This window comes from Mycteria americana, chromosome Z (genome assembly GCF_035582795.1).
Source record: "Mycteria americana isolate JAX WOST 10 ecotype Jacksonville Zoo and Gardens chromosome Z, USCA_MyAme_1.0, whole genome shotgun sequence".
In the NCBI taxonomy this organism is placed as follows: Eukaryota; Metazoa; Chordata; class Aves; order Ciconiiformes; family Ciconiidae; genus Mycteria; species Mycteria americana.
In genome coordinates this window covers 33,620,328-33,644,713 of record NC_134396.1, presented here as the reverse complement: position 1 = coordinate 33,644,713, position 24,386 = coordinate 33,620,328, and the positions used below count along the sequence as shown (strand labels likewise).

At 40.2% G+C, this 24,386-nt stretch overlaps 2 protein-coding genes across 3 annotated transcripts in view; both read left to right on the top strand.

Annotated features, from left to right (window-relative positions):
• MAMDC2 (MAM domain containing 2) overlaps nucleotides 1-15,055 on the top strand; it is a 63,399-nt gene extending 48,344 nt beyond the window's left edge. Inside the window, exons 10-14 of the mRNA XM_075526995.1 lie at nucleotides 7,747-7,840; nucleotides 9,473-9,625; nucleotides 13,222-13,481; nucleotides 14,457-14,541; nucleotides 14,863-15,055. Coding sequence (XP_075383110.1) covers nucleotides 7,747-7,840; nucleotides 9,473-9,625; nucleotides 13,222-13,481; nucleotides 14,457-14,541; nucleotides 14,863-14,924 — 654 coding nt within the window. The 3' untranslated portion in view covers nucleotides 14,925-15,055. The remainder of the gene's footprint in view (nucleotides 1-7,746; nucleotides 7,841-9,472; nucleotides 9,626-13,221; nucleotides 13,482-14,456; nucleotides 14,542-14,862) is intronic.
• A 5,421-nt stretch (nucleotides 15,056-20,476) lies between these two features.
• SMC5 (structural maintenance of chromosomes 5) overlaps nucleotides 20,477-24,386 on the top strand; it is a 51,676-nt gene continuing 47,766 nt past the window's right edge. For both annotated transcript variants that reach the window (XM_075527197.1, XM_075527198.1), the window contains exons 1-3: nucleotides 20,477-20,634; nucleotides 22,385-22,526; nucleotides 23,685-23,737. In XM_075527197.1, coding sequence (XP_075383312.1) covers nucleotides 20,492-20,634; nucleotides 22,385-22,526; nucleotides 23,685-23,737 — 338 coding nt within the window. In that variant the 5' untranslated portion in view covers nucleotides 20,477-20,491. The remainder of the gene's footprint in view (nucleotides 20,635-22,384; nucleotides 22,527-23,684; nucleotides 23,738-24,386) is intronic.

Genomic DNA, 24,386 nt, shown 5'->3' with positions numbered 1-24,386 from the left:
CCCTGCTTGTCCCAGTTCTTACGAATTGTAGTTTTTCAAAAACTAATGACTTGACAGAAGCACAGTTCTGGCTCAAAGACCAAACCCTGACACATTTCATGCTCCTAACTCCAAGGCCAAGGAGTGCCCAAGCATTTAAAAGAATTTTTTAAATAGGGGCAAAGTAAAACCTTTTTTCCTAGCCTTGTTCTCGGAAATGATGGAACTGTTTTGGCTTAAATCTTCCAAAACAAGCCTGAAGCAAGGACCCAGCATGGAAAGTCTGAGCTGAAATCATTGTTTCTTGGCAATATTATAAGCAAGTGAAAAACAGTCTTTTAATGGAGTGAGGTGGTCTCAAAATAAGATAGGGCTACCACCTTTCCTCTAATACAGATGTGGTGGCTGATGTGCCTATCGTATTGTTTTCTGAGATGCATCAGGTCTAGACTTGGATGATAAGAAGTTGTAGGCATATGCACAGTAGTTTGGCTGATTAAGTTCTTGGTTACTGGGTGTGACTTGTAGATTGGGTCAGCGCCTGTGGAAACAGTAAACAGTCTCCTGCTAGTTTTTCCTTAATGGCCAGTACAGTCAGCGAGGCAGTCATTATGCTGCTTTGGCCAGGGAGTTCTGAAGGTTGTAACAATTCTGCAGCCAGAAAACAATTGTTCTAAAATACCTGATTACCTACGTCCTTCACCTTTATTCTGCTACAAATTCTACTCCCAAGGCTTTGAAAACAATATAAAATCCGTCTGATACGTTTTAATTTTGATAATGTGTTTGCATCAGGACAATAAAAAGGCTCAGATTTTCATCTCTTGGTTTGTGTAATGTTTTTTGCAAGTTCTTTTTGAATTAGCTAACTGCAGTCTGGCACAGATTGTTGGCTTGAGTTCTGTGAGCAGGAAACATGAAGCTGGCCAACAGGCTTTAATATGACGCTTTGAAACTACCGCGTTGAAAAGGTTAGGTGTGTATGATCCAGCTAAGCAAGTCATAAGTGTTTATACATATATATATATATGTATATATGTGTACATACTGCAAATACATGTGCTATATAATGCTAGCGAGAAGGCAGGAAATTTAAAATCCTGATTTCTCAATTTGTACTTGAGGCACTCTCTGTTTTAGTTAGTGTAAGTACCTATGATCCTATACACATACAGTATTGTTTTTATACTCTGTAGTGCCCATGGAATAAATATAAGAAGGAAGAAAGAAAAAAAAAGTTTCCTAACGTTTATTAAAATAAAGGAAACCCTTCATGCTTTGCTGTATAAGCCTCTTAAAGAGCAGCATAAAAATCTGAGTCTGAAATATGTAGATTCTTTTGATCTGATTGAATGTACTGAAACTGATCTTCCAGGCCAATACATGGCAGGAAAATGTCAGAGCTAACGGAAAGAAAAATTCACATATGGCATATGTAACCTGGAGATGCTCACATGCACCGTGGAGCAAGAATCTGCGTTTTAATACTGTGTGTGTGTTTGTGTGTATACGCCACCATGGGAAGAGATTTCTTCTATGCAACTTCACAACAAAGTCCAAATGCCTAGATTAAAGTGAAGGTTTGAGTGCAAGTAGGTCTACTTATGTCAGTGGTGTTCATTTCTGCTAGATTTGGTTCACCATTCTGAAGCTCGGGTTTTCAAAAGCAAACATCTCATGTTGTTTATCCACTCATGCAACTTTTTGCAATGTTATCTAGCGCTGTAGTGCTTGAATACCTCCCAGAGAGTTCAAAAACAAATCCTCAGAAAGGTAGCTGGCATCATAACAGTCCACTGTATTTCCATCAGAGTAGTTGTGTCAGCATTTCTTGGGTTTTCATTCTTGCAGTCTTCTTTTCTTCCTCTCTGATGTTTTTTTTCCCTCACTCTCTTTCCTTGAGTTGATCTGTTTGTTTTCACCCATCCTCCATAACTAATTTTAGTTGCAGTTGTGAGAAAGCAAAATCAAGTGACTGACTGTTGCACTTCAATATTTACATGTTTTAAAACAAACAGAAGGGAGGACTTTTTTGGGAATGACTAAACACTGAAATCCTTTGCTGCAGGATGCTGTGGAGGCCAATAGTACACATGCATTAAAAAGGGATTAGGTAAATTCATAGAAAATAGACCTCACAGTGACTGTAAACGCAGTGGAACAGGTGTGACCTCCAGTTCAGCAAGTTCTTCAACTCTCTGGGGGCTGAATGTAATATAACGGCACAAATAGCTTTATGGTTGATTTGTTTCTTGTACTGTTTTCCCTAAACATCCATTATCACACCTCCACCTTCCTAGGGCTTGATCGGAGGATCTTTGGACCTTTGTTCTCACATCATCACTGTGATGATGCTCAATATTAAATTATTCTAGCATTTTTCTTTGCTGCTGAGGAATTTGTGTCTCCCACTTCTCCACCAAAGTCATAGGTAAATGACTAAAGCAATCTTGGATATATGATGAAGTCCTAGATCCCTGTGACCGAGTCACTAGTATAAAGGACACCGTTCTCCAGTCAAGTATCAAGCGGAGGAGGACAGACACCCTAGTCCTCATCTCCTCTTCCTCCTCCTCTGAAAAACCCTCACTTGTGTCAAAAAAGGAGCTTTTTGGTACTGTTCTGACACAATCCTTGATCAGTCTTCCCACGGTAAGGTATGCAACCTGAAGAGGTTGGAACGAGCTGCAGTTCGTTTTATGGCCTTTTCTGTCCTTCCTTCTCTCACCTCTAAACAAGAAATTTCTTAAAAAACAGTCACTGGAAATGCCTATTTAAAATAAGAACATTAGCGTCTGTAAATAGTAGGATTGGTGCTTGCGAAATGTGTACCCCATTGTCTATGGTGTTTGATATACGGTTATGAAAATGACATACTGGAAACTGTAAAAATTAATCAGGTTAGAAAGTGTTACCTAAGTAGCCTGCATCTTCACAGTAGCTAAGCAAGGAGATGTGTTGCATGAAATATTACATACCTGTTGTGGTTTAACCCTAGCCAGCAACTAAGCACCATGCAGCCGCTCACTCCCTCCCTCCCCCCCCCGCCCCCGGGGCAACTCACCCAGTTTCTATACCGAGCATGACATAGTATGGTATGGAATAGCCCTTTGGCCAGTTGGGGTCAGCTGTCCTGGCTGTGCCCCCTCCCAGCTCCTTGTGCACCTGGCAGAGCACGGGAAGCTGAAAAGTCCTTGACCAGTGTAAGCACCGCTTAGCAACAACTAAAACGTCAGTGTGCTATCCACATTATTCTCATATCCAAAGCACAGCACTATACCAGCTACTAGGAAGAAAATTAACTCTATCCCAGCCGAAACCAGGACAATACCTCCTTTTGATATCTGTGATACTTAACTGACATTTCCTTTTTTTGCTCAGTTTTTGTTCTGGGTACTTAATATTGTGATATCATGATGCCACATCATCTGACAAGACTCCTCAGTCTAAAGGCAAGAACCTCTCCCTCTTATAAAAAGAGCCAAGGAAACTGTTTCACTGAAAAGAGGATAGAGCCATAATAGCAGATTTCTGGAAATCTAGAGGCCCTGGGGGACAGCTGAGGATATCGGTGTCCTGTATACATTTCTGTGCAGGCAGTATTCTCGACCGGACAGTGCAATCCAGTGAATATAGATGTAGCATTAACAGCCTGTGGCCCTAGGTTATTCTGTTAGCTTTATATTTCTCTTTCATTGTTTGTTTCTGCAACCCATTTACCCTTGGACAGGAAAGATTTTCAAAAATATTTGCTCAAATGTCACAAGGTTATTACCAATGTTATCCAATTATTTATGTATAAGCTTTCATAATCCATTATTTTTCCTGCTGAAGCTCATTGTATTTCCATGGCAAGAAATTGAACTCACCTGGCAAGTGCCATTTTAAATCAATTTATTTTAAATGACAGAAGCTTGCAGACATTCAAATTTTGGCTTAATAGCTTACTTGCATTCTTGATAAATGAGTTTCTGACTGTTTAAGCCAAAGAAGAACAAGCCATTTAACATCTAGTTTAATTAAACTAGTAAAAGTAGTTTGGGCTACACTGATAATGTTTGTATCGAACAGCCCTGGGACAATCGAATGGTTCTCCCATTCCCTGTGCCAGTGATGGGTCCCTGGCTTACACGCTTATATGGCTGTGTACTGGTGTAACTGACTGAAAAGTCAGGCTCCTCATTTTGTGAAAACATCTTGACTGCTTCTTTGTGTCATGTCACTTTTGTTTCTGGTGCTCCAATTATTTTTGGATTTCATAATACTGAGTTTTGTGTCACTGTATGGAAATTACAACAGTTGCTTCTCACAAAAACCCACCTCAGACTCCGCTATAACTGCCTTCCTCCTTTAAGAAATTGAACCTAAATATGTGTCTAAGTGACAGACTGAGTTTTGTGTCTACGCTGATATACAGTAAGTAGTTTAAATGTAGGAATGCTCACTAGGATGGAATCAGGTAAATTAATTTGCTGCAGAGGCATAGCTTGCCTTTAAGTCACCAGATTTGGCTGCTGTCACAGTTTTTCTTCTGTTTGGCTGGTCTGGCTCTCTAACTGAGCAAGAGCTACATTTTCTGGGATAAACAGGTAGGAAGGAAAATATACAGAACCCATAGGGATCCAGAAGAATCTTCTCTCCTTTTCTCCTGTTCTCAGGCCAGCTCCCTCCAAATCTCCTTTTACAAGCTTCCCCATTAGTCCTTCCTTGAACTTCTTGATGGAGGTACCCTACTGCATGTCCTACACTTTCTTCTCCTCCAAAAGCAGATAAACTTCAGATGCATACGTTTTCACTCACATCTACTTGTAGAGATGCAGAGAGCTAAGGGAAGAGAAGAAAAGTCTTCTCTACCTCACTCAGTGTCTGCAGCACAACCCAACAACACGTCATGGGAGAAGTGAAACCCTGCTTGCTCTACCAGCTGTTCTCATCTGGCATTGCTCATTACTGATATAATCCAGGACAAATGCTAAGAACTGATCATTGATACTTTGAGGCTGCAGGCCAGGAACATTGATTAAGGACTGGAAAATAAACAAACCAGCTTCCAGAAATCGGTGCAATGATTTGGAAGGAAACTAATGCCCTGGCTGTGTCCTGTTATTGGAACAAAAAGAGACATGAGAGGAAAATATGTTTTATTTTTCAGTAACACAGGCAACAACTGCTTACATTTGATAATGTTTTTAATTTAGGCTCCAAGATAGCATGCAAGTCCAGGAAGATTTGTTACCTAGTTTGAACCAATTAGTATGTTGTTCATCTGTCATGTTTTGTGAAGAAAGTGTGAGCTGAACACAAAGATCCTCCTATTCTCTTCTCCAAGGCATGAGATAACTTCATAAAAATTTCTTTTGGAAGAATTGATCTGGGAAATATTTTCATTCAAAACAAGAAAAATGTAAAGCATCATGAGATTAGTCCTATTGAGGCTGTAGAAAGGATTCCGAAATCTGATGTAGGGTGCAAATGAGTAGCCGAGTAAATCCGAATTGATACAATTTTGGCAGTAAAGTTCAAATAGTCAAAGATGTCCCTTAATGACAAAAAAGGACATTTAGGACAAAAGAAGAGTGAATAAGTCTGAGCTGTGAATAAAAATATGTTCTACCCCATTGCTTAAAACTAAATCAAGAATATAGCAACTAAATAAGCCAAGGGGACAGTGAACAATTTCAGTACATTTGCTGTAGCTAAGACTGGAAACTCCACATTCCCAAGCACAAGCTCGCCCACCCCTGTGCAATTATAAAGTCCGCTCATGGCACGTGTCACTCAACACCACAAAAAGCAAGTGGAGAATTAGTAACGCTAAAGCTACAGATGACAAAGCTGAACAAGTTTACGAGTGTCACTGAAACAGATCGATCCTTTGATTGTACAAAGGCTACTGGTTCAATGGCCTTTGGGAGACCAGCAGTTATTGTTGCGATGCTTTTGAAATGGAGGGCTTTCTGCAGGATCCAATCGGTAGTTACATACCTTGTATGGAACAAATTATTGCAATTTAAGAATAAAGAACTTGATCCTGCTCCCAATGATGTCAATAGGAAAACATCACTTACAACATGATTCCACAGTGTGGAAATGTTGTTTCACAAACGAGGACTGACCTCACCCTTTCATGTGTGGTTTTCTGAAGATTCTTGGGTTTAGGACTATAATATGTCTTTAGTTTATTACAAATGTTCACCAGAATGCATTTGTTAAAAGTCTGGTGAATGACGTCCACCCAACGTCAGTATTTATTGTATTCTTTAGTCCAAGAGATGCTACCATTTTTTAATAGATTGCTCCTGTTTCTTGAGAATGAACTTACAAAGTAGGATACAATTTTTCTCCTGTCAAACCTTAAGGCTATGAGAGCAGCTCTACGGAAAAAAAAAAGAAAAAGGCCAGTTTTAGGCCACTATACACTGAGCAGTTGTGCATGCTATGCAGGGGCACTCCTCAAGTCCATACCTGTAACAGTTTACAAGACAGATAATCACTGTTACCAGGATTGGTAGCACTGAATGGAAAATGGTTTTGAAAATTGCTCCATCCTGGGCAGCATAACCTATACATGCTTCGAAGGTTAAAGTGTAGTTACATCCCAAGCTGTTTTATAAGCAGATGGGTAAATAAATACTACATAGCAAAGCAATCTAGCAAAATCCAGTATAATGACCATATTGAAGGTGTTACCAAGCCTGTTAAAAGAGGACATATTAAATAATGCATGAATTACTTTTAAAAACTTTGTTGTACCCGCATGAAACTGTCAGTCAGCATTTAACCTCAAATATGTAACTGAGGTGTTTACAGTTGTTCCAGAATATTAAACTGTTAGAAGTGACACTCATCCGTCTCCAGTCACTAGCTCAGACCTCATCACAAAGGAATTGTTTTGAAAAGCTCCTCCCAAATTATGGTCATAACCCCAATGGTCAGACAGATGGTTCGCAGTAGTTAGGCAAAGAAAACTGCCAGCAGTATTTTCACAAAATAAACCTTATTCTGTCTTCTGTAATTCAAACAGTTCTGTGTCAGCCTTAGGAGAAGGGCAGCTGGGAATCTTGTAGTTTCTCTCTATTTTATTTTGTCATCTCATGAGTGACTTTTATTTTCCATGGCAGAATTAATGTGTAGTCAAACACAACATCTTGGACACTATTCTTAAAATCACAAACCCAGATGAACACTGTGAATGATGCTTAGTATTTCCAGCCTCCTGCTCTATGATATCATGGCCTTGTATCATTTCTGAATAATCCCATTTTATGCAGTAGTTTCATCTCATTTCTGTTGTTCTTTGTTTTTTGCGACGGCCATTTCTCTTGGCCATCACTCTGCATTTCTCTTTCAAATTTATTTTTCCATGGATAAAACCTCCTGGTTGTAAGGATAAGATAGCTGAGGACATTTGAGCTGTTCATGTTGGTTTTTTGGGGGAAAAAACCGCAATAGCCTCGGTGAGTCATGTTTTCTCATACACTAAAAAATACACTCTCCTAATAAAATGGAAACTAGATACAGAGATACATCACTTGCCTATTGAAAGTGAGAAAACACTTTCTATTGAACGAAAACATACATCCAAACCCCACTGGATTTGAAATTTCAGTCATTGGCAGTATTAGTATGTGCCAAAACAAAGTGGATTCATCATTTCTGTTCTGTAGATGTCAAAATTATTAGTGCATGTGGAAAAATCTAAAATTTCAGACTCTTTAACAGTGCCAGCCTTTGTTAGATACCTGAAACTTCTTTCATGTATTGCAGGTTGTCTTTGTCAGCTGGTGTAAAAGCTTCTGGGACTGTGGACTTGTGGCACTGGATGATGTATCATTGAGCCTGGGAAGCTGCCAGGCTGCTGGTAAGACCATGTATATTTGTCGTCCAACAACTGCTACCCTTGTTAGTAAGAGTTCATTGCATACCAAGCCTATCCTACAGCTGCCTTCATCCCACTGTGGTTTCTTTTCTTTTCTTCTTCCAATAAGTATTGCATAAATCCTATTTTTGCAGTAGCATACATACAGCGAGGACCAGTTTTTGTTCACAGGGGGTACCAGCTAACTCCTAATTAACTTCACTGACTCTGGTGCAGCTGTATATAGGTGAATGTTCCTTTTGGGGCATTACAATTTTAAAAAAAACAACAGCCCAACTGAGGGGAAAGTAGTTTTCAAATGGCTTTTAGGAAACCAGGAATGGACCCAAAAGCAGTATTTTCAAAATACAGCATTATTCTTTTTAGTCCAGAAGTACAGTTGTGCAAGGCCAAGACACAGTCCCTTATCTGAGCTGCAGTTCTCTAATGAAGACATATAGAAGAGTCTTAACTCTCCCTTCTGTAGTGGGAGGAATTGAATGTTTTCGAGCAAGACTTTACCCTCTGACGTGCACAGGCTAACCTCTCTGAGCTCACCCAAACTCCCTCTTCTGGGGCTTTTTGAGGTTTGACAATGCAATGATTGTATCCTCATTTGGAAACCATTCTCATGAGACAGGCACAATCTATAATCCCATTCTTCTTCGGAATAAAGCCATGACCTTGAAATGGTGATGAGGCTGATCTACCATGCCATTTATATTCCCATGTAATAAGAACTTTTTAGTGACCTCTTTTGATTGGATTTCATGCATTCAGGCAGCTAACCATTACAGAACAGAGAGAAGTCACATGTATAAAACAAGATGCCATTTTTCTAAAGTATTTCTGACAGTTGTCTGTTTTGCCTTTCTGTAGCTCCTAAGTAACTGAAAAGGAACTGATACTTGGGTGTATAGTCATATAGGGACTTCTCACTGATGGCAGCAAAAAAATGCCCAGAAAATGCCCCAGAGTATGTGAGGCATCAAGGCTTCCTCTTTTCCAAAACATGAAAGCAGCTCAGAGTGTCTACACCTGAACTACAAATTCAGATTATAGCAGAAGACCTGACAGAAGCTTCCTGGCAAGCACCTGAATTGTCAACTTTCTCTCTTCTGCACCATCTAGTAGAATTGAAATAATGAAAATACTCTAGTAATTGCAGCTCTGTGGTCTGTTGTATGCAGTATTCGAATCTGGTGCCAGGGGAACATGAGAGCTAAATGTGGCGTTTGATTTCAGATCACAGAAACTCCAGTCTTTGACAAGACTCATTTAACATGCATGTTATACATGCTGGAGCTCATTAAACTGCTTGGGGTGCCACAGTAGTGAAGAAAATTACACTGGTAGAGCCCCTTGCAGAGTAAGAGCTATGATGAGACAATAAACTGTACGAGACGTTCTAAAGAAAGACTAGGGCACAGATTTCCCCAAAGCTGTGAAGAAAATGGAACTAAATGTCGTACATCAGTTTGAAGCTAGCTTTTATAAGCTCCTGACGACTGTAAGTATTGCTAGGTAGATAGAAGTGATTTCAGCAGGTGAGTGAATGCAATAGATTGCTTGTGTAATTTCTCCATATATCTCTCTAATGTATTTGCAGTTTTAAACAATGTCCTCTCCTTATAGATCTATTGCTGCCCAATCCTGGAGAGTGTACTTTTGAAAAAGATGAGTGTATGTTTATCCAGAAGAAGAGAGGTCGTGGGAGTTGGCACAGGAGGAGGGGTCCAACTCCCACTTCTTACACTGGACCAAAAGGGGACCACACTACTGGGGTAGGTGAGTTAAGCTCCACATTGAACTTTCAGAACAGAGACTGATAGTTAATCAAAAATACTTCGAAATGATAACCTAGAACACAGAGAAAGTTTTTACTGTTCTGTTCAGAACAGTTACTAATCAAATGAAGTAAACACATTTCTTAGGGACCCACGGATAGTTTTCAGAATGTGGTATTTAATCTGAATTATCTGCAGACCAAGTGGGTAATTCAGTCTTCATGTCCTAAAGCAGCCCTTTCCTTTGGGAGAAAAAAGGACAAGATGACTCTCCAGACCCTGCAGAAAAGCCTTCTTCCAAACCCCTAGCTTATGTGAATATTCCCTGAAACTGAAAGGCAAACAAGTAGTTGGGGGCTCTTATGCATCAACACCTTCCTGTTCAAACTTAGAAGAAAACATGGATAATAAAAGTAAGGTCCCACAAGACCCTTTGTCTTGAAAATCTGCTCCATAACCTCACTTACGTTATTTAAAGTATTTAGGCAAGTGAGGCCCCCATTAGCGTGAGTGAGCACACAGAAAACTGCATCGGAATTGCCCCCACACCGGGGGCAGTACCTGGTGACTTTTGGAAATGATGAATTGTGTCACTGCGTTGGGTGCTCGTGTTCCTGCAGAAGAGGACCTTAGTAACAACTCTACTGACTTCAGTGTAATGGATGAAACTGCCCTAAGGCTTGTGAACTTCAAATGCCTACATAGGCTTAAAAAGGGTTTTGGGGGCTTTTGGATTTGCCCTCCTTCACAGTGGTTAGCATTCATTCAACAAGTTAAAAAGTCAGTTGCAGACAAGCTGGCTTATTCACAGCAGCCATCTATCCAAGTCTGTTAAAAATTTTAGCTGGATTACAAAAGCAGTTGGCCTGCTCAAGGGGCTCAGCAAAAGCTATTATTATTCTGTCAACTGTGATTGAGTGTAAACCATGTTAAGCATTAGCAAGCATAGTTATTTCAGCTGTGCATATGAAGTCTTGCTCTATGCAAGCTTAATTCAAGTTACTCTGGAAAACTGTTTTGTTTCTAGTTAACAAAATAATAAATTCTTCTAGTTAATAAAATAACAAATGTTTTGTCTTGTTTCTGATTTCTTTATCTAAAACTATGCCTTTGTGCACGCTCAGCAAAATCTCCCTGTCTCCTGGTAAAATTTCTGTAATAGCTGCATCCTGAGCAAGGTATGGAAATTGACTAGAGAGATGTAAATTTATGGTGTGTAGGACTGTATGGCCAAAATCCTATATGTGGAATTGAGAATGTGGATGGGAATGTTTCTCTTTGGCTTGAAATTTCAGATCACCAAGAAATTATGTGCTTCTATTGTTAATTCTAACCAGTACTGATTCTGGGTAGAAATATGAATAGCCTTCAGAGATAAGTAAGTTTTAAAGCTTAAAACTTCTCTTATGTGTTATGAAATAAAAATGAGAAACATTACTTACAAATCTGACCATATTCTGACCAGATCTATTGGCTAAGTTATCTAAGTGGAAAACGTAGGCTATCTACAAATCAAGAACATTTTCCCAATAATGATACCTTTTTACTGTGGAATGACTTTCAAAAAGGAATATGGAAATTCTTGTCCCTTTTCCATTTAAAAATTAGATGACATTAGAGTGAATTAGATGACATACTGTCTGTCTTTGTTACCCGTGCTGTCCAGTTCTTCTGCATCAACTAGACATGTGATCACCAACTTTAAAATAAGTGAGAATTTGTCCTAACAGTTTTTAAAGTTCATTGGAGAATTTTTATTTTGAAATGTGGGTGCGACTCTTGGAGATGCATCTGTAGGCCATCTCTGTATTGTCTGGCAGACCCTTCTTTTTCAACAAAATATAATCCAAAAGGACTACATCACATTAAAGTTGCTGGTTGTTTTGGTAGGTAACCAAACTCGGTTCCATAAAAGGATTCAACATTCAGGTTTGTTTGATGCTTTTTTTTTCCTCGTTATTCCCTAGCTAATGTATTTTATTCTTCCTCTTTCAAATACTCTATATCCCAGCTCTTGTGTTTCCAAGGACAATAACCCTCTCCTTATAGTAGGAGCAATGCTTAAGAGATTTTTGCTCAAGAAAAGGAATGGGCTGTTAGCACAATTTTCTCGATTTCTAAGGCAGAAACTGACTTTAGACCTATTTTCAGTTTATGTAGATCACTAAGTATTCTGAGATCTGAGGCTGATAGCTCAACTTTAGAACTGGTGAAGCAAGAGAATCTTTTAAGCCTGGCCTGTGACAACGTTTATTCCTTATTTCACGCATCTTTTCGCAGCAAGATGTGCTCAGAAATACATGGATTTGAATTCACAAAACCAAGAGCTGATCTAATCTTTCCAACAGGTTTATAATACGTTTCAGGCCTTAGAACTAAAGGCAAGTTAGTTTCTTATACTGTAGTATGAGCTGTACATTTTGATTTTTTACTCAAGGAACTTGTAAGCATCAAAATCCTCGCAATGGCTTGCACTAGGTTTGGTATAAATAGCCTTGGAGATTCTCCAACACACTGTACGAAATTATCTTTTCTTTACAGACCTACAGCTGTAGATAATCTTCCTTTTCACCCTTTCTCTCTACTGCTGCTCACCACCAAACTACAACCTGGGTTAGAGGGGATGTCTTCAGCATGGGTTTGTGTAGATAATAGGACTCGGAGTACCGTGAGAGACACCCCAAGCATCCACCAGCTGCTCTTGCCCTGCTCTCAGCTTTTCTCTTGCCTCATTGATCCTTAGGAATCCCCTCTCCCCCTAAGGGCAATCTCACCACCAGGACTTGTCATGGCAGAAGGCAGCTTGTTTTCTCCACCACCACAAAAAGGGAGCAGTGGGACTGCATGAAGACCTGCTGCAAAATGCGAGTTCACTGCCTGCTGGCAGAGTGTGCATCTCAAGACACAGAACAGCTGCCATATGCAGCAGACAGGACGTGGGGATGCTCCTCAGTCTTCCGACACACCTCAGTTTGCTCCACTTGCAAATAACTGAATGATGGATTGGGGGCGGGTGGGGGGGAGTAATTTGCCTGCCACCAACTAATGACTAATTTTTCCACAGATCAGAGTTCATTATAATCTTTCATTCATTCATGGATTCTAGAGAGTCTAGTTTTCCTCACTTGTCTTCACATCCTGATCACAGAAAGAAAAATATTATTGATGTCATATGTGATTTAAGAGGTATTTCAATTCATTTGCTTTGTTAATAGCATCAGCTCCAACCACTGCCTAAACTGTACCCTCAGATGTACATGCAGCTGTCTCTGAATGCCAATTAATCGACCACTGTCATAGTGCACTCCTGGTTTAAGAACAGCTATGATTTTTTCTTACTTCATATTCCTTTCTGTTGCTATGTATTTCATCAGATATAAACAAGTTTTTAAGTGTTCTTATATTAGCATTCACAAACATTACCATTATTACACTATACAATTATTACAGCATCACAAATATTACAGTTCACAGATATTACAGTCTATGGCATGAAAGTCTTTATCAAAATAGTTTCAATCATAGTTTTTAATTATAATGAACATGCTGAGAGAATGTATTCTACTTCGCTAATATTTGCTTGTGTATCTTTTTAAGGATACTACATGTATATAGAGGCATCCAACATGGTCTATGGACAGAGAGCATACCTAGTTTCAAGATCTCTAAGAGGAAGCTCTGGAAAACAGTGCTTGACATTTTTCTATCACATGTATGGAGCTGGGACTGGATTATTAAGTGTTTATCTAAAAAAGGAAGGTGATGACGAAGACATTCCTTTGTGGAGGAGGACAGGGGAACAAAGCATCTCATGGCTAAGGGGACTGATAGAATATGAAAGTGATAGAAACTACCAGGTAAGAAAAAGCAAACAAAAAGCAGTCAAAATGCAATACTGAACTGAACTATGTGCTAGAATCCGTTTTGGGTTGTATTAAAAAAAATTAAAATGTTAAGATGTAGATAGCATTGAAGGGGCACCTGAACAAGTTCAACTAATGTGTAATTTCTTACAAATGAAGGTAGGTAGGGAATTATTAAAGACATTAATAGGTTGCAAGTATGGAAATAGTTCATTAATTCAAAACTATTTTTTTAAAGTATTTAAGTGCTGTTTTCCCATCATTTCTTGTCAGTAGTGGTAGTTTTTATTTAGATCACTTGTGCAATTTCTTTTCCTTCAGCTGTCTAAAGCCCTGTCTAGTTTTGACATAACCACTAAGCTGTGATAAAATGGCTGCTTCTTGCAGGATGGTCTTTCTGAGGTGGCACCAAAGGCAAGGGATGATGCAAAGCCAGAGCTCTGCCTTTATTTTCAACAGGGTCATCATTTCAGTATTGCCAGAGACAAAGACCAAAGATGTTGTGTGGGTTTTTTTAATCACTTTGCCTTAAGAGCCTGGAAATTACTTGGGGGGGGACAGGACGGGACACCTTTTACTGAAAAGCAAGTTTAGCTTCATCAGTAAGACCACAACATAATATTTTAATGCCTTTTTTCCTCCTCAGGTCTTGCTTGCATATGGGCAACACACAGCAACACATTTGGGCTGAAAAGCAAGACAGAAATGCCACATCACTAGAGAAAATCTATCAATGGTCTATAACAAACAGCAATTTCTTTACAAATTGTGAGAACAAATTTTCTTCCTTCAGCATAGCACACACCCAAATAGTCTGACCAGGGCAATCAGCCCACTGATAGAGAACAGAAGTTCCTTTCCAAGAACCAGGCTCTCAGGACACACTAGATCCTTGAATAGACTGCATGGGCATTCTTTTTTTTAGTCCTTCCTGTGGGTTTCACGAAAAGCTGTGTCTTACCTTTACAGATTATTTTTGAGGCGATCCGTGGTGTGTCAATCAGAAGTGACACTGCTATTGATGATATTCTGTTCCAGGCAGGACCCTGTTTAGGTAAGTTTAAACATACCTTGTTTCTCTTAGGAGACACCTGGCAACTCACAGTGCTTTCTGTAATTAGACAGGTGATAATTCTTCCTGTGAATCCCCACTGAATGGATCTGAATTTAGTATCATGCTGCTGGGTTAGGGCAGAATTTTTGTTTTCTAGTAAGATGTGAGACCATTCCCAGAATCTGGACTAGTAAAGATGCTGTAACACTTTTTAAAAACCATATGGCAGTCCCAGTTAAATCCAGCATGGTAATTACATTCTGTCTTATGCATGATAAAAAGACAAATAATTACAGTATTTCCCCGTTCTTTGTATTCTAGAAGTGGAAGAAATTCAGTTCTCATCAGGCTATCCTGACAGCTTAAATGAAATTGAGTATTAAATACAGTCTGCTGAAAGGAATGAAGTGCATAGAAGATTTGGATGTGAGAAACTGCACAAACTGCCTATTTTAAAATACATTTTAAGTAAATACTGGACTGTTTTGAATATGCACCGATGTATAGGAAGAACTCAGAGCACTCATGTTCCTCACCTTTGCAATGAAATTATTGACTCAGGGTTTCTTAGACTGTTTGGGGTTATTTTGTATTTTTTCTCTTTTGCATGAGGTATCAATTATTATATAAAGGCTTCCCATTTTGCACAGATCATTCATCTTAATGTTTGGTTTGGTTTTTTTTTTAACCTTTCTGGTATATAGATAAAAAGAGGAAAGTAAAGGTTCAATATTGTGTTATCTTAAATCTGCATTCAGTGAATGTTTTGTGTCGGGTACAGAATGGATTTTTGTTAAGGAAATTATAAATATTTTGAAATAATAAAGAAAATAGTATTAGCTACTAGTAATAGCCTGCAGGTTAAGTGCAATTATTCATTATGACAAATCTCTCTGGGAAACTCTTAACACTCTGCTGACAATTTTTTGTGGTTTTGTATTCTCTTACTGTAACAAATATATTTGCCGTCCTTGCTAATAACAAACTCACTTTTAGTGTTCCAGTATAATTCAGTGTAAGCTGCTGACATTTTGAACTATATGAAATGAAACCCTTTGAAGCCATGTTTTCTGGCATACAAGTCTTTTTTTTTTTTTTTAATAAATCTGTTTGTACACTCACAGAGAATGTACTTACACTTTACCCAACCACAGATGCCTTGCATTTATATTAACAGGAATCTGAATTCACACAACTTGTTAATTTTTAAGATTTTATGTGTTTGTGTGTAAGGTTTTGTTTTGAAATTATTATAACTTCCTAATAAAATGTAACTTTGAAAATCATCTTATTGCTCTGCTCTAGACTTTATAGTTATTGGTGTAACAAGAAACCACTGAACCTAATATAACAGCCTGAATTCAATATTTTGAATACAAAGAGAATGAAATGTGTGGGTCACATCACCTAAGACAGCTGACAGAAAGCAATCTGATCTGCTGCAGGAAGTTCCTGTATTGAGCCATAGAAATTATTCTTACAGCCACCACATTCAAGCTGTTGCTGCCTGATGTGAGCCCTGAAAAGTGGCAATAACCTTTGCTCCTTTCAGGACAAAGTATACATTTTTCCTAATGGCCTATAAGGATCAACAGCACCTGGGACAATCTGGCCCCTTGCATCTTCAGTAAGTTTTCATTTTGGTGACACAAACAATTGAAGAGATTGTTCAGTTAAATACATTCAGTACTAACATGTTTATTTGACCACACAGACTGAAGCAGTTTATTATTTCCTGGAGACAGAGGAAGAGCCAAAAGGAATTGACATCTTAAGTGCTTGTCCTGGCTACCTACAGTCCATGTTGGCAGCTGGTTACGAACGCATCGTTCTTGCTATTATTCTGAAAATGAAAGCAACCAGAAACAATGGATTGTTTCCTAAGAGTCAGTATAGTTTACAGCTGTTCTGTAAAGCTTATGCTTTGGTATCAACATTCAGATCAAATTATCTAAGCAGGAAACAAGTGAAAATGAAGTGGTTAAAATCATCAGGCTTGGTGGTTCTCTGTACTTCTGATGTGGCTTTTCTGTAAATGAAGTGAAGAACAAAGTATAACTACTAGATTCCTATCTCTAACAGTTTATGCAACTCTGCTTCCCTCCATCAGAGTGACCAGATTTAGGCTGATATGAATAAGAACATAAGCAAAGTACTCTATTCTGCTCTCCACTGAGCATTCTCTAGGGACCTCACTGGTACGATGATTTTGTCAGTATCACTGGGGGTAGTATTTATCCACAGGGTGTGAAGCACTGTCCTGACCACAAAAAAAAAGCCTAAGTTCTTCCTTCAGTTGGGAACAACAGCACCTTTCCACCCATTCCTGCTGCAGGAATTAAAGAACAGAGGGGGAATTTGAAAGGTGGATTTAAATTACTTTAGTGCCTGTTGAATATCAGTTTACAGAATAGGAAATTCACAGACCAGTGAAAGAATGGCAGCAAAACATCTGAAAACTAGGGAAGGTGCATTAACATTTCTCCACTGGCAAACTTCAGTTTTACGGTGAGGTAAAAAACATTCCATCAGCTCTGTCCAAATAGGAAACTCCCCATGCAACTGATTTTGGCCCTGGATCCATTTTTATTTACTATTTGTTCCTTTCTCACTGCTGCAGTAGCTGTACAGGGACCACAGCAGGGCAAAGAACAGTTCTTGCTATACTAGGCCTGTTTACTGTCCGAAAATTTCTTCAAAAGCTACTGGAGAACCTACAATTGCTTTGATCCCAGTTGTGGCACAGTCCCTAAAAGGGAAATGAAAAAGAAACCTTCAAAAGCAGCTATAACACCCCAAACACTAACAGGCTTGTATTTGATTGCTCTAAATGTAGCTTTGTGCTGGAGTGGAACTGAACTTGTCCTGAGATCAGAGGAAAAGTCCTTTTACTGCTCTCTTGTTTAATACTCTTTTTATTCTTTAAATATTTTCCATTAGTTGACATTTTGTCATTATCCTTATTAATTTCCAAAAAGAAGGCCAAATTCAGATCTCAGTAAGACCAATGGAAAACCAGAATAACAACATAAAATATCATTGTAATTCTAGCTTTACACTAATGTAATGTAAATGAAACTGTATTCTGGCTGGTGATTGTGTCACACCAAAATAAACCTAATATAAATCCAACTTTACAGTCATGAAGCTTCACTAAAACAGCTCAAGCTGAACACTAAAAGACCTGGCATTTTATCTACCTGGATCTGAACACAGCTCACAAGTGTGACTGCCCACACTCAAGAGACCCACTGCCCCAAAAGGACCACTGTGTAAGGTAAAAGGCTAAAGAGAGCACGCTTTTCCTCCAACATGACACACTGAGTCAAAAGGTTCTACCCCTCACATTTTGAAAAAGAGACAACATCAGTCTTGTCCTACCTCAAACAAAACACTAGGTGTCAGATGTCAAATTTACTTAATTTTAATGTTTCCTTTGGAAAAACATTTCAATTTGTGATTTCAAGTTTCTTAGTTGCTTAAGTATGAATGAATAAACTTTCAATACTCCTTTACATTACTTTGATCTATATTCATCTTCTTGCTGTTTTCTTCCCATCCTCCCTCTGTTGTTTTCCTGTCTACCTCCTGCACCTTTCTTTTTTTCCACCTGTATATGGTTTTTATGAACATCAGCATTTTGGTCTCTTTTAGCCAACTGCATATTCTGCTATGCTCCTATGCTCACTGCTAAGTACTGTGTTACATCTTGCTGCCCTTATGTTCTGTATTAGCTTTTACATCCTCCCTCTCTTCTTTCAAGAACGCCTCTTGGTCCAAGCACTGCCTACTTTGTGGCCTTTGCCGTCTCCTTTTTCCAGCTCTTACCTGCATCCATACTTACCAGATCCTGGAAAATGCTCCCTGACAAATTCTGGGAAAAAAACAGATCTCTTCAGCAGTCTCTAGTGGGAATATGTTGAAATGGTTCCTTAATCTACCACCTCCTTCTCTTTTGGCTGAAAGTCACTGTTACTTAATGACTCCAGCTCTACCCTTTTGGTCTGCAAGCTTAAGACATAACTGATTTAGGAGACTACAATTTTTATTAAGTAAAACATTAACTAATAAATAGACTAATAAATCAACTAATATTCTAATTAACTAATAGACACACCAGTGTTACTAATTTACAGTGATACAATTTCGCACTCTATTACACAGCTAGTCAAAACTATTATCACAAATCTTAAGAATGACATACTTTCACTATTATCACCCTTTCTCCTCCATACCACATAGTACTAAGGTGCATTTCTATGCTTCTTTATTCTTCTACACCAAGCCTTCTGGACATGGACATGGTGGAGAGTCCAGTGGGTTATCCCAAGTGGCTGTCTGATGTCCTGGTGGGCTTGGACATGCAGGTCAGCTTCATTACTATCTGTGGGCATCTGCACTCATACTGTTGGAACAGAAGTCCCCTTCATTTTTTAACGGCTCTTAATCTTTCTTCCCCCATTTTTTCCCTGTATCTGGAACAACCTTTTCACTGCCCTTGTACCTCCCTTTATCTACCTAAATTCCCCTCAAAGAAGCAACCTGTCTTAAATTACTTTTTCCTCATTGGTCCCAATTCTGCTACATCCATACCCAAACATGCTGTTCTGATGTCTTTACCATGGCAGTCTCGGTCTTTGCAGGGTATTACAGATACAGTTACTTAGGTACAGGTGGCCTTGCAAGCCTCCACATGCCAAGTATCTAGTTCATATTGGAAAAACATTGTTTTCCTTGTAAACTTTCTAGGACAAATCACTCTAGTTATGTATCGATTCCTTTACATAGTTCCACTTAAGCATAAGCAGTTTCTTATCTCTGTCTTTCAGCAGTCTTACTCAGCCTCTTGGTCCCTCGTAGATGCTTTGGCTAGTTATGAGGCCTTGTGCTCCAGCAGGAACTCTTGGTCTGAGAGAAAAAATAAAGCATGTGGGAAAGGTAAGGCATCTGCAGGAATCTCAGTGACACTGGCGATTGCCCTGCAGTCAAGATGCCAAAATCTCACACACACACACACTCCTCTAGGAGGATCATTTCTAAAGAACATCTATCCTTCCTACCTACTTCCCGATCTCTGAAGTAACATATGTAAAATGTGCTTTTCCTGTTATTTTGTTAAAAATTAAGCAAATGTAAACAAACCCAGACAGGTGTTGGAATACGAAAACAAGAAGACTTTGCTCGCCCGGAACCAAACCTGTCCCCATGAAGGAAGGTGCCCACCTCTGAAGCACTGCCCACCCACTGCTCGGCTGTGCTGCCACCTCGTGGGAAAGCCGCTACCACCACTCACCCGCGCCGCGTTACGCAGCCCAGCCGCCGGGAAAGGGCCGCTACCGGTTGCGGGCGGTGACAGCCGAGGGGGCCGGGGCCTGCAGCCCCGAGGCCTGCCCAAAGCCCTCCCACCCCGCTCCGGGCAGGGGCCTCCGAGAAGCACGCTAAAGGCGGGCCCCGGTGCCGGTCGCCCTTCTTCTGAGGGACGAACGCTGGGGGGAGCCGCCTCCGGGGGCTCGGCGCAGGCACCGGCACCTTCCCTCCGCGCAGCGCCCGACCCTTCACGCCCCGCGCCGCTCCACCGCAGGGCACGCTGATTCCTCCCGCCGGCCGGGACGGGCCTAGGCCGCGCCTCACGCCCGTTAGACCGCACGGCAGCCTCAGCACCGGGGAACACGAATACGAGCACGGCCCACCGCCTCCCGCCTCGTTCTCTGAAACCGAAAGCAACACCCCAACCTCCCTCCCGGGTGCCCTTACCACCCCGCGGCCCTCCAGCCAATAGGAACCAGCGCAGCATGCTGCAAGCCGATGAAAAGCTTCACCGCGCCTTAGTCCCGCCCTGTCAGCCAATGAACGTGCTCCTCACCTGCCCGCCGTTTTCCACCCGCCAATGAGAGCGAGGCGCGGGGCGCGTCTTCGCGGCTGGGGATTGCGGGCGGGCTAAGCGGGGAAGATGGCGGTGGTAGCGCCGGGGAAGAGGAGCCTGGGCGCTTGTCAGCTCGGCGCCGGCGGCAGCCAGCGGGCCGTCAGAAACAGTGAGGCGCGCCCCCGCTTCGTCGAGGGCTCCATTGTCAGGATCTTCATGGAGAACTTTCTGTGAGTGAGCGGTAGGCGTTTTCTCCTCCCAGGTGGCGGCGGCCGAGCGGCCGCCATTGGCCGTGGGGCGCCTGCGGGCGCTGGCGTGCGGGCTCCCTGCCGTCTCAGAGGCGGGTGGCTAGCTTGGGCAGCCTCGGCTTCTTCCCCTCCCCGCCCCGTTTTAAAGTGGGTGCCGGGCTAGGGACCTGGTGGTTAGGTCAGGAGGACCAAAGCCGGAGCAGTGGGCTGGCGAGGCAGGGACGCGCTCGCTGCAGCCGTTCTCCGCCGTGGTACGCGAAGCGCGGAGTCACCCTCGGTTAACAGGGGGCCTTAATAAGACCTTGGATACCGAGGCGAATCGGGGCTGGAAGAGGGAGTGCGTGAAACGTTTTTCCGTGGAAGGTGATGCCTTGCTCGGAGGGGGGAGAGGACCTGCTGTGTGGATTACGAGTCCTGTAGGTTCTTAGCGCAGTGTCGCTTCCGTGGGGGTGCGTTCCCCAGTGGTGGTCGTGTCGGCCTTTCTTCTCCTAAGGTGGTGGCTCCTGTTCATGTCAGCCTCTGCCAGATTTTTTTTCTCCCACTTAGGTGGTTGTCAAGCAGTGGAGGAGGGGAGAGTGCAGAAGATGTGCATAGGGCAGCGGGGACAGGCCTCGGGAACCATTAGGATAAAGTATCTGTGGTGTTATGTTTTCCACGAGCTTTCTCCAGCTTATGTGTATTGGGAGTACCGTTATGTTTGGAGCTATTTATAGTTACTAGTAGAAGTTTTCAGGCCATTTTCTCTTATGGCTGGTACACCGATAGCTCCATGTCAGCCTTCAAAACATTTCTGAGTAGTGTACTTCACTGGTCACGCTACAGATGCCAAATGAAGCTTCAAATGTAGTAGTTTTAAGCCTCAACATTAAGGGTTCAAATACCTTCCCTTCCAGAAGTACATGGGTTATGTTATTGCCTTACCATTAACTACTTTCTGTTTCTTCTTTGGTTTAAGTGTCTCAGTTCCTCTCTGCATGTTTAGTACAGTGTGGGAACAGAACATCGAATGGTGGAGTTCATTATGAATTTGGGATATTACTGATCATACCAACATTAATGATGTGTCTTGAATTTGCGTGCTAGGGCTTAGTCTCTTCCTGTAGTTGCTATTGCAGTAGGCATGCTGGATGCACACAATTAAAGATGTCTAATACAATTAAAACAAAAAAAAATCACTGATAACAAGCTAATGTTTTACATTCTTGTAACTCAAGAAAGCTACTGCATGATATATCAATACGGAATTCCACAGACTTCTTGCAGAGTTTAAGACCCAAGTACGTTGTACGAGTTAGACAAGTGGAATCTCCTTCTGTGACTGCAGTGCAGCAGGCAGCTGTAATTAAATGTAACAGACTTGACTGAATTCACTCAATTTTCTGTCTGTCTTTTTTTTTTTTAATATGTGAAATATTATGTAAAAATATGATGCCCTAGTAAAGTCAATAGAAATTGTCATTTTGTGGCTGGATTTCATTCTTTATAATCTTTTGTTTTGAAGAAAGTTGTTGTGAGTACTCTGGCTGGTAGGAATGTATTCCACAGCGTTTTATTGTAAAGTTAGTTTTTACTCTGAGATTTTCTTACAAAACAGTATTTGACGATTGAGTCTAGATTTGATAAAGTTATCTGTCATATTTAATATAATCATAAAGTGTTTTTAAGCAAGTAAAATTTTTTTTTAAGGTGACATACTGTTTATAAGGTTCAAAAAAATTGTTGTCCTTTCCAGAACATATGACGTCTGTGAAGTACGTCCAGGACCCAATCTGAACATGATTGTAGGTGCTAACGGAACAGGAAAGTCAAGCATTGTTTGTGCCATCTGCCTGGGACTGGCTGGAAAACCTTCCTTCATAGGGCGAGCTGATAAGGTAACTATGAACTTTTGTAATTTTCATGTTTCATCTGAATTTCTTTAAGAGCCCTGTCTGGCAGAGGAGGGGGAAAAAGACTGTCTTCCTTGATTTGCTTTATTTTTTATAAAAAGTAAGGTGTCCAAATTGTAGAATAACCTGATCCAGAGACAAAGACTTTTACCAAAGAGGGTTTGTCTTACTTAAGTACTTGTTGTCTTGGCTGAATTATGTAATGGAAACACCTGAATTGTACTGGAACCTGAGTAGACTAGAGGTTATATCTGAAGATGTCTAAGCCTCCACAGTGGGGTAGGAAAATGCCACCTAATACATAAGTAACGTTTGATCAAAAATACCAACTAAAGGAGAAATTAAAAAAAAAAAGTCTAACTTAAATTTCCAAGTACATAGAACCTGTAGAAATAACATATCCTTAATGGGTCTGAGAATTTATCTAAAAGGATGGAGCCACTGATCTTTGATTTAAATGGAAGTTGGATTAGTTTGGGTTGTTCTACTATTATTTTCATTTTTTGCTCCCAAGAGATCACATGTTGACATTATAGTAGGAAGTTTGTACCATCAAATTTTTAAGTTTTGCTCTTGCCTTCTTAGATATTCTGGTTGGATGGAATATATTTCAGTAGATCTTTGGTCTGGGAGGACTGAATCTGGGTACATATTCCTTGGTTGCAGCTCAGTCTTGAGCAAATGTGAATATGGAAATTGACTGCATGGCAGCACTCTGTGTTGGTATTTTTGTTGGTTTTTCATGTTTATATATTTTTATACTATTGGAATTGGCAGTCCTGTTAAGACCAGTATTTGGCAATGTCTTTCATTTGTGTTGCTTTTGTTCCCCAAATTCATGAGAACTTCTTCCTCTCTGTTGATCTGGTGATTATAACTTGTTAGGTTTTAGAGGCTGAAATTGATCAGAAATTGTTAACCTGTGGAGGAAGTTTTAACGCTGCTAGTTGATGAGGAAGATAATAGTGTCTTCCTTTATTTTTAGTTAATAGACAGCCATAGTAAGTTTTAGTTTTTAACTGTAAGATTTCAATAAAATATCCCATTACAGTAACTGTATTATACAAATACATATTTTTGTAAGAGATTACATTTTAATACACTGTTATCTTGCAATAATAACTTCTATAATTAATTTTGTAGGTTGGTCTCTTCGTAAAGCAGGGGTGCTTGAAAGGTGTAGTAGAAATTGAACTGTAAGTAGTAAAATTGTATTTCCTCATGCATTTTAAATTAGATTATTTCCCTACACAGTCATTCACAAAGTTGTGAAAAAAAATCTGGTGTACAGAGGTCTGTCTTTAAGCTGGTGATTTACTTTTTATTTCTTTTTTTTTTTTATCACCTTAGACTTCAAAATTTTAAGGTTAAATAATTATCATGTGAGAAATAAGCAGTGATGGCTGGTCTTGATTTCTCTTTCTTAAGCATTTTATCTTGTCTTGATGTACAAAGAATATATAGATAAAGATTGCTGCATATGGTGTGTTTAGCTTTTGATTACATTTAAGGTTCAGATTATTCAGATACAGTTAGTATTGCCATCATGATGTAGTGGTTGGAAATTATTTTTAAAGAAGAAAAAAAAAAAGACAAAGTCTAAGTCTTAAAACCAAATATTCTGCCTTCACTTTCCTATACTAATACTGCTGGTATGAGGGGATCCTCTACATTCTTACTGAAAACATCATATACTGAAAGAACAGAAGGGAGGAAAACAAAAGGTAGATCTGACTAATTCCAGCTAATGGAGTCTTCTCGGTAAGCTTTTGCAAAACAGGGCAATTGAAAATCATTTGGACTTACTCTGTAAAATTCCATCAGTAACTTGTGGTTACAGGGCAA